General features: G+C 39.3%; 2 protein-coding genes across 2 annotated transcripts in view; both read left to right on the plus strand.

Moving 5' to 3' along the window:
* LOC135115118 (uncharacterized) overlaps positions 1-2,915 on the plus strand; it is a 20,648-nt gene extending 17,733 nt beyond the window's left edge. The window contains exons 11-13 of the mRNA XM_064031619.1: positions 4-106; positions 896-991; positions 2,595-2,915. Of these exons, the coding sequence (XP_063887689.1) occupies positions 4-106; positions 896-991; positions 2,595-2,745 (350 nt within the window). The 3' untranslated portion in view covers positions 2,746-2,915. The remainder of the gene's footprint in view (positions 1-3; positions 107-895; positions 992-2,594) is intronic.
* Positions 2,916-3,843: 928 nt separating this feature from the next.
* LOC135115140 (sushi, von Willebrand factor type A, EGF and pentraxin domain-containing protein 1-like) overlaps positions 3,844-10,000 on the plus strand; it is a 47,612-nt gene continuing 41,455 nt past the window's right edge. The window contains exons 1-7 of the mRNA XM_064031641.1: positions 3,844-3,861; positions 4,127-4,226; positions 5,133-5,296; positions 5,729-5,811; positions 6,667-6,869; positions 7,041-7,131; positions 8,349-8,467. Of these exons, the coding sequence (XP_063887711.1) occupies positions 3,844-3,861; positions 4,127-4,226; positions 5,133-5,296; positions 5,729-5,811; positions 6,667-6,869; positions 7,041-7,131; positions 8,349-8,467 (778 nt within the window). The remainder of the gene's footprint in view (positions 3,862-4,126; positions 4,227-5,132; positions 5,297-5,728; positions 5,812-6,666; positions 6,870-7,040; positions 7,132-8,348; positions 8,468-10,000) is intronic.

A 10,000-nucleotide genomic window follows, 5' to 3' on the forward strand; every position in this document is an offset into this window, starting at 1 on the left:
CAGTGTTGTGTCCTGCGGAATTTGAACCGTTTCCTGAGTTCGACGTGTGTCTCCATCAAGAGCCCCCTGAACAAAGCTCCTACGGCGCCACCAGCAGTACCCTCAGGTGTGTGTGTGTGTGTAATAATAATAATAATAATAATAATAAACGGTTTATTCTTTAGGCAGTCAACAAACTGAAAATGTACATTGGGGGTGGGGAAATACTTGACATTAATCCTAAAGGTAAGTCAAATCTAGAAGGGACTATTGATTGATGGCTCGCACCATGGTGGGAATCGCACTGAGTCTGTACCGGTCCGTACGCGGCGCCTTTAGGGACGTTATCTTGTGGTGTCTGGTGGCACGGGTCGGGCGAGGCGGCAGCATGTTTCTGAGACGTAGATGTGTGTGTGTGTGTGTGTGTGTGTGTGTGTGTGTGTGTGTGTGTCTGTGTGTGTGTGTGTGTGTGTGTGTGTGTGTGTGTGTACGTGTGTGTAATTGATATTTTTTTCGTGTATGCTTCGTTTTTCTTCACTAATTGTTGGTTTCATTAATAGTATTATTGTTATTATTATTATTATTATCATTATTATTATTATTATTATTATTATTATTATTATTATTATTATTATTATTATTATTATTATTATTATTATTATCATTATTATCATTATTATTGTTATTATTATTATTATTATTATTATTATTATTATTATTATTATTATTATTGTTATTACTACTACTACTACTACTACTACTACTACTACTATTACTACTACTACTACTCCCATCAATACCGTACACATAAACATAACGCAGCAAAGAGGCAGGCGCGATATGACCACAGTGTATCGACGCCATAAACTCGAACCACACAAGCAATGAACCTCGAAGCTGTACCATCTCTCCTTAGGTGTGCCGGGGAGGAAGGCGCCACCCTAGCTACGGCTTACGACATCCCTTACGACCAACTCAGTACCGACCCCAACCCAGCCATGACTATTCACAGGTAAGCCTCGCCACTTGCTCTGTCTACTTGTACATATTGCATGATCAGTAGAGAAAGGTGTAGATGGTCAGTACTGGCAGCATTCCTTATATTGGTTGCGTTTCGGGAGTACAACAATCGCATCTTCTGGCTGTCAGTTAACCATTTCACTGCGATATAAGACAATTAACAGCACCAGAAGTAATGCATTAAATTTTTATAAGCATTTACGGGAAGGTATGAGATGAAAAAGAGTAGATTTCGGAATTTTTACGTAGTTGAGAGATTGGAGGTGGCTGTACAACAAGAAAAGATACCTCAGAGTGATTAGTCATTAAGGAAAGATGTACCAAATAGCAGTCAGAGGGTAAAATGAACTGTTTCGTTATTAGGTCAGGATAGTAGAGTCCCTGTTAGTCAGTCAGTACTATAAGCCCCAAATGAATTCCAGTGACACCTCTGCAAAACTTAAATTGTTTGAAAAATGTGATTCTTTTTTTTTTTTTATTCTGTATTGTTTAGGTATGGATTGTGTTAGTTTTATATATTTATTCAGGCTTAGCATCTCTCCCAGGTAACATAGTTCATGTGTTGCTTCCCATCAACCAGTAGGTGCCCTCCAAGGCAAGATAGTGTTGTGTGTTCATATGTTGGTGTATCCGGGCTATGGTGGTCCACAATAAAAGGTCAGCAGGTCTGTCGCTTCCTCTACTGAAAATAAGTGTTGTTTTTAAGGATTCTAATTAATTCTTACCTGATTTTAGTTTAGGTCTGAAGATGGGGTTGTTGTATTTCCCGAAACGTAACAAAGACTAAAACAACACTGCCAGTCCTTTACAATATATGATTCTGTGCGGACAAGCCCTTCTCACAACTGTAAAATTAGGTTATGGTCCTTATAAAGTTTCCGTATCGTCATGTTTCCGTCTTTAGGTCATTTCCAGGTAATTCAAGTGTCTTCCTGTATCTCAGTGGTTCGTTAATGGCTCCTGCTCACCTGTATTCTGTGTATTTCTGTGTATTTCTGTGTGTTTTGATTGATTTGATCCTTTCTACGTGCACTTCGATTCAAATTGTAACGTTGAATTGATTAATTATTATTGTCTGTTCTTATTTTATTTTATTTTATTTATTTATTTATTTTTTTGTATCTGTTTTTGCCTCCCTCTGTGTCTGTCTCCATCTCTACCGCTGTTTGCACTTGAACCTCTTTCTGTTCGTTGCTGTTGGTATTCTCTCTCTCTCTCTCTCTCTCTCTCTCTCTCTCTCTCTCTCTCTCTCTCTCTCTCTCTCTCTCTCTCTCTCTCTCTCTCTCTCATTTACTTAATCGTTATTTACCAGGAATACTTCAAAGTTTACTCTTATTTCCCTGACGGCCTGCTCATTCCAGTCCTTTTCCTGTATCACCAGCAAAAAAAAAAAAAAGATAAATAAAATGAAATAAATTATTAAAAAAAATAAATAAATAAAAATGAATAAAAATAAATAAATAAAAATAAAAGTAAAAATAAAAATGAATAAATGAATAAATAAATGAACAACATAAACCATAAAAGTACGAGAAAAGACAAACAAACATTACTTAATCACGACCCTTCATTACGAGTACCTTCATTACCAACAGGGTGGTGGGTGACAACATCGTGCCGTCTCTCCCTGCCACCATGACTTGCCACGAGGAGGACCACCACTGCCAGGCGAGTCACTTCAAGCTTCTTTCTCCTCTTTTATCCCTGCGGCAGCTCAGCAAGTTAGGAATTCCCGGGATTCGCTAATTGTCCTTACTTTCTTGAATCCGGTGAAGAAGAAGAAAAAGAAAAAAAAAAGACGTGGGATTATTAATTTTCTTCTGGATTTGTGTGACACGCTGTATCTAAACACCTACAAATTTATGATCATTACTGTCCTCATTTTCTTGAATTCGGCGAAGAAAAAGCGTGGGATAGTTAAATTTCTTATACAAAACGAGGATATAATGGATTTGTGTAGCTCGCTGTATATTAGTGATGATTAACTCCTAAGAACGTAATTCCTTCGAGTTGTTAACTAATTGTGCCCACTTTCCTGAATCCAGCAAAAAAAAAAAAAAAAAAAAAAATAGATGAATAAAATAAATAAATAAATAAATAAATAAATAAATAAATAAATAAATAAAAATAAATAAATAAATAGATAAATAAATAAAATAAATAAATAAATAAAGAAAGAAAGAAAGACTGAAAGAAAGGAAAAATAAAAAGTAAGGTGATTACGTTTCTGTAATACTTACGTAAAACAAGAATGTAATGGATTTCTGTAACTCGCTGTATAAAGACTACAAGAAAATCATGACCAACTCCTAAGAGCACAGTTCCCTCGACTTGTTAACCGTCCTCACTTTCTTCAGTCAAGTTAAGTAAAAGCCTTGGATGATTGAAATTTCTCTAATACTTCCGTAAGACAAACAAATGGATTTTTAAACCCGCTGTATAAATAGATTATAAACATCAGCTCCAAATTACATTTTTCTAACACGTAAAACATGAATATAATGAATTTCTGTAACTTACATTTACGGAATAATGATCTTTAATTCTTAAGAATGTACTTGTTAGGACTTGTTAACTCTTCCTTTTCTTGAATCCAGTAGAGAGAGAGAGAGAGAGAGAGAGAGAGAGAGAGAGAGAGAGAGAGAGAGAGAGAGAGAGAGAGAGAGAGAGAGAGAGAGAGAGAGAGAGAGAGAGAGACATGGGGATTTTAGATTAGATTTTCTCCTGACACTTCCATGAGAACGAAAATCCGTAACTCACTATATCAAAAACTATAATAAAATTACCAACGTTAACTCCCAAAGAACTTAAAGGAAGCTACAGGTTGGCCCAGCACAGATGGCAATGGCTTACGGACGTATTGTGAAACACTCTGCTCTCTCATGACGATCATTTTTACAGAGATAACTAGCCGGCTTATCAAAAGTGTTTTTCCTGTTAGTAATATAGAAATCTTGTTAATTTGTCACTAATACCATAAAAAAGAAAACACCTTTAAAAAATCCATGGAACTTCAAGCAGAGCCTTCTGACTGTAGTGGAGATGCGGCGCAGAAATGTTTCAGAATATGGTGCTAAGCCAGTTATTAAGACATCAAGGAAGACTAACTCTCTGAATCTCCTTGCAGATTGATGACTCTCACAGATGCGTGGGTGTCATCAACAGTGAGAATTATACTCTGCTAGACTGCGGCGCTTCTGACTACGGGATTCTCTGCCAGCTACCACGTGAGTCTTAATTATTTTGTGTATGAGATATATGTGTGTGTGTGTGTGTGTGTGTGTGTGTGTGTGTGTGTGTGTGTGTGTGTTACTGATACGAGGCTGAATACATCTCTTTTATTATTTTATTATTATTATTTTTTTGAAGTGCTCTGTTTTCTCATGATTTCAGAAAGGTCATAGAGATGATTACTCAGGTTCTCAAGGACACTGTTTCTTTTCATACTAGTGGTGTATATTTGTCTGACTGCCACTAGAATCATGAAAACACCTTTGAAAGCTCTAATGTCTTTCAAGAGAGCCTGTTAAAAGTTTAATCCAGATAAAGCGCTGAAGAATTTGAAAGTGTGGTCTCTTCTTCTTCTTCTTCTTCTTCTTCTTCTTTACTTTTTTTTTTTACTTTTCTTGACGTTTTTAGATTAGTTGTTGTTGTTGTTGTTGTTGTTGTTGTTGTTGTTGTTGTTGTTGTTGTTGTTGTTGTTGTTGTTGTCGTTGTTGTTGTTGCTGCTGCTGCTGCTGCTGTTGTTGTTGTTGTTGTTGTTGTTGTTGTTGCTGTTGTTGTTGTTGTTGTTGTTGTTGTTGTTTTCTTTTTGTTTCTCTGTTTCTTTTCATCCTCCTTCTCATCATTATTAAATGTCATTGTTCTCCTTCTCCTTCTCCTTCTCCTCCTCCTCCTCCTCCTCCTCCTCCTCCTCCTCCTCCTCCTCCTCCTCCTCCTCCTCCTCCTCCTCCTCCTCCTCCTCCTACTACTACTAATACTACTACTACTACTACTATTACGGTGCTACTACTACTACTACTACTACTATTACTACTACTACTACTACTACTACTACTACTACTACTACTACTACTACTACTACTACTACTACTACTACTACCACTGGAACACAACTTCTTCGTCGCCGCCAGCTGAGTGTCCTGAGGGCTTCAGAGATCACCGCGGGCTGTGCTACGCCGTGGTGTCGTCGGTCAGCAACCTGGTAGAGGGACAGCTGAAGTGTGAGGAGCGTGGCGCATCTCTGGCCATCCCTCAGACGCTGGAGGACCTGAAATTCTTCGCTTGGCTTGTCCGAGTGAGATAAATAGATAGATAGATGGATAAATATATATATATATATATATATATATATATATATATATATATATATATATATATATATATATATATATATATATATATAAATATATATATATATATATATATATATATATATATATATATATATATATATATATATATATATATATATATATATATATATATATATATATATATATATATAGAGAGAGAGAGAGAGAGAGAGAGAGAGAGAGAGAGAGAGAGAGAGAGAGAGAGAGAGAGAGAGAGAGAGAGAGAGAGAGAGAGAGAGAGAGAGAGAGAGAGAGATACCTGGTCATTCTTCCCGTACGGTCGTATGGGAAGAATGACTTGTAGGACGGTGCACGGTCATTCTTCCCGTACACATTCACGTTCACGTCACGTTTATTTCTTCCTTTACTTCCAGCAACATGCAGCGAACTCCGGAATGACCTCCAGCAGTGGCGCCGCAAGTGATCCTTGGCAGGTCATGCTCGGCCTTAATGACATGTAGGTGGCCGTGTGACCTTGACCTCTGGCTCTGTTATCCTGAAATGTTAAATGTTTGTGACTTCACCTCTTCCCAGCTAAACTCGTAACTTTGACCTCTGGCTCTGGTGCCCTGAAATGCTGATGTGTATCTGTGATCTCACTTCTTTCCAGCTAGATTGAACCTAGATGACCTTTGTAACTGTTACTCTGAAATGCTGATATAATTGCAACCATATCTGTTTCCAGCTAGAATAAGTGTTAGGTTCGTAATTTCCTTTACTTATTGTCAGTCAGAAATAGTTATTCTGGGAGCTTCGTTTTTTGTTCCTTTTGCCAGCTTGAATTAATCAGTAAGGAAGTTTTATTATATCTATTTATTTTCATTTCCCTCTCGAACGAGTAAGAAAAAAAAAATTATAACCTTATTTTCTGAGTATACTTTAATCTGAACTCTAGTTTATAATTCACAGTCTTCGTCTTGAATTAATCAATCAGAAGACTTAGTTTTATTTGTCGATCCCAGCTTGTCATCTTTCTTTATTATCAGCTTCAATTTGTCAGTCTGGAAGTTTATATATGTTGTTTTCTCTGCTTTATATTCCTTTCCTTATTTCTCTATTACAATTCTTTCTTTAATCTCAGTTTGAAGTATTTCTTTCCTTATCTTATATCCAGCTTGAATTAGTCAGTCATAAACCTTATATTTCTTTCCATAGCTCCTGCTTGAAGTAATCAGGAAGTTTACATTTTTTTCCTTACCTACCTTCTATTTCTTGCCCTATCCACAGATTCAGTTACTCAAAAACCTTGTATATCTTTCCATATCTTCATCTTGAATCAGTCAGGAGGCTCACTGTTCCATGCCTTCTTCAGGTTGGGAGACTTTACTGTAGACGGGTTATTCCTTCCTGACGGTGAGTTGCTGGACTTGGCGAACACCACAAACCAGACCTTATATGACTACTGGCGAGTGCTGGAGGTGCCTGCTGACGAGGACACTTTCCCATCCCTCCTGCCCGTTACCTTCTTGAGCAATAGCGCCACATACGCCATCTGCATGTTGTTTGGTCCCACGGGTGAGTGAGGCTGAGGAAAGGCCTGTCTTGATTTATTTGGTTTGTCTCTTTAGTGGGTTGTTTTTTCTTGTCTAAGTGGAAGTAGTGTGGAATTGTCCTGTGGTATGATTAAAGAATTACCACTACTACTACTACTACTAATCTGGTTCTCTTCGTGTGTGCGTGGGACAGGCTGCTGGACTGAGCCACCATCCCTTGCTGCCAACATGACACGAGTGTGGGAGGACGGAGCCAAAGACTACTTCACCACCATTTCCTACAAGTAAGTATTTTCTTAACTTCCTACCGATCCCGTTCACGCTCCCCTGACGCTTAAGCCCCGCCTCTTGCCTCTCATTGGTTGACGGAAGATAATCCCCGCCCACATCCCGTCCCTAGTGTCATATCATTGGCCGGTTTAAGCATTAACATTCTATCGTTGTTTATTGCTTCTCTTTATTGCCTCTTGTACTTTCTCCCTTGTAATTTTAGACAGTTTGCTTTCTATCTTTCGTTATTAGAGGGTCCATTTTTCCTGTGTTGTGCAGTGAATCTTCCCGCTCTCGTCTTCGTCTCCCTTGCCGTCTTCTTTGTCCTCCTTCTCGTCTTCTTCATCGTCCTTATGTTTTCCTCTTCCCTCTTGTCTTCGTTCTCTTCTTTGCCTTCTTCGTACTTGTCTTTTTTTTTTTATCCTCTTTCTAGACCTCCTCCTCCTCGTCCTAGTCTTCGTTGTCCTCTTCTTCTTTGTCCTCTTTGTTCTCCTTGTCCTCTTCCTCTTCATCCTCGTCTTTGTTTTCTTCCTCGGCCTCTTTGTCCATATCCTCGTCTTATTCGTCCACTTTTTCCCCTTCGTTCTTCTCTTGTACTCATCCTCCTTTCCCTCCTCGTCCCTGTCCTCGTCTCTCTCTTGACTCCCTCCTCGTTTTCCTCCTCCTCGTTCCACAACATTCTTAATCAATCCCACAGTCGCAAACTTTCCCTTTTTAACGAAATATAAGAAAAGTAAAGGAATTTTTCTCAGTACCACATAAACTTCCATTACTGATTCCACAATGACTCCCACTCATTTCTCCCTCCATTTTTTCTTTCATTCATGCATCGCTATGGTGTTTGTCAGCTGCCGTGGTACAGTGGTAACACGCGCGCATGGTGATCAGTTGGTCCTCAAGCGCATGGGTTCGAATCCTGTCGAGTGTCCGAGGTTAGGAAGGGCATCCACTGTGGGAAACAGCTCCTAAGTGCCATAAGCAAGCTCCTTCATTACTAGACACCATCCTATCCCTGGTGCATTTCAGAAACCTGGACTTGAACCTTTCCTCTCAAAAAAAAAAAAAATAAATAAATAAATAAAAATAAATAAATAAAATAAATAAATAATAAATAGATAAATAAATAAAAATAAATAAATAAACAGATAGAACAATAACATGGTACTTCTCTACGTCCATTATACATATGACTGGATACTCACCTGCACTTACCTGATCCTCGCCAACCCAGGTGTCACAGGGGGTACTTCATGGCAGGGGACACCAAGTGGGCAGAGGAGAACATCACCTGTGTTGGCATTTTGGGCGGCTGGTTACCTGGACACCTGTTCGACTGCATCCGTGTTGAAGGTGAGCTCAGGTGTGGCAGGTGGAGAGAGAGAGAGAGAGAGAGAGGGAACACAGATAACACATTACTTCACATCAAACCTTATCTTTGTCATCACCATCCCTTATTACACCTCTCATCACGCTTCTCTTTCCATCCTTTGTCCTCCGCTCCTTCCCTTCATCTTCTTCAGGCAAGCACTCCTCCCCAGGTGTGATGCGGCGCTATTATCGGTTTTAAATATCACCTGGGGATTGAGAGAGGCTGTAGCGTTTATTGAGAACGATGAGGGGGCGGGGCGGGGGCTGGGAAGTGCGCTGGGGAGGGATGGGGAGGGTCGGGGAGGTCAGGGTTAGAGGGCCATATGTCAGAAACTCGATATCGCTTCAAATAAACGAGCCACAGTAACTAAACCTGAGTCACCTGCGCGGGATTAAAGGGAAGGTTTAAAGCAGCCTCGATTTATGGGTATTGGGGTTCTTCATAATTCTTCCGCCCGTTGATTGTGTATTGTGTTACTTTGTGTTTCCTGATGCATTAGTTTGCAGCGTGTGGAGGTGAAGGTGAATATGTGGAATTTTATTTGGAGCATGTTTTTTGTTTCTTTACGTGTTTATTGTTTTTTTTTCTTTCTTTCTGCCGTGGTTATGTGTTTATTTGTGTGCTTTGGGAATCTGGACAGGTTATCGTGAAAACTGGCTGGAAATTGAGGATGAAGTAAATAGTTGTTGTTATTCAGTTGATTTACTTATGTGCTTAAGGAAAAACGGACAGATTATTGTGGAAACTAGGAGAAAATTAAGTTAGAAGTAATTGCTTGTTATTCCTCCGTTTATTTATTTGTATACTTGTGGAAAAATGGACAGATTATTATGAAAACCAGTTGTAAATGGAATAATACTTAAAGAAAAAGCAAAGTACTCCTGCTCTATCCTAAGTCACCTTACCAACTTTCCTACTTACCTGTACTTACAAAGGTGTCTTCCGGTACTGGGTCGCATTTCTGACCAGCCCCTACTTTTCAGCTTCTTACATCCAACTCTAGTCTCCTTGAACCTCTCCACCTCTCAGATCCCAAAACTCTCAACTTTCACCAATTCCCTCTTAACTCTTGTAATTCCTGCTTTCGTTATTTTATCACCAGCTTTCATCCTCTTAGCTCCAGCGTTCTGTTTTGTAACTTCAACCTTTCCTCTCTCTCTTAACTCCTGCTTCCTTCCTCTTGATTCCAGCCTTCTCCCTCTTGGCGTGTACTACCTGTCTTCTTATATATTTCTCTCAGTCCTCACGTCCTCCTTAATTCCAACTTCCTTTCTCTTTTATCTAGTACCTTCCAGTCTCTACCTCCTCCCTTTTTAACTCTTGCCTTCTTCTTCATTCCTACATTCTACTCTACCTTTTCCCTCTTAACGCTTACCTCTTTTCTCTTCATCCCTATCTTCCAGTCTCTACTTCCTCCCTATTAGCTCCTACCTTCTAGCGCCTGCCTTTCTAGTCTCTCCTCAGGGACTGGAACAAGGGGCACGGGACTCCAGCCTCTATCAGTCTACTATTTC

This window comes from Scylla paramamosain, chromosome 28, assembly GCF_035594125.1.
Source record: "Scylla paramamosain isolate STU-SP2022 chromosome 28, ASM3559412v1, whole genome shotgun sequence".
Classification (NCBI taxonomy): domain Eukaryota; kingdom Metazoa; phylum Arthropoda; class Malacostraca; order Decapoda; family Portunidae; genus Scylla; species Scylla paramamosain.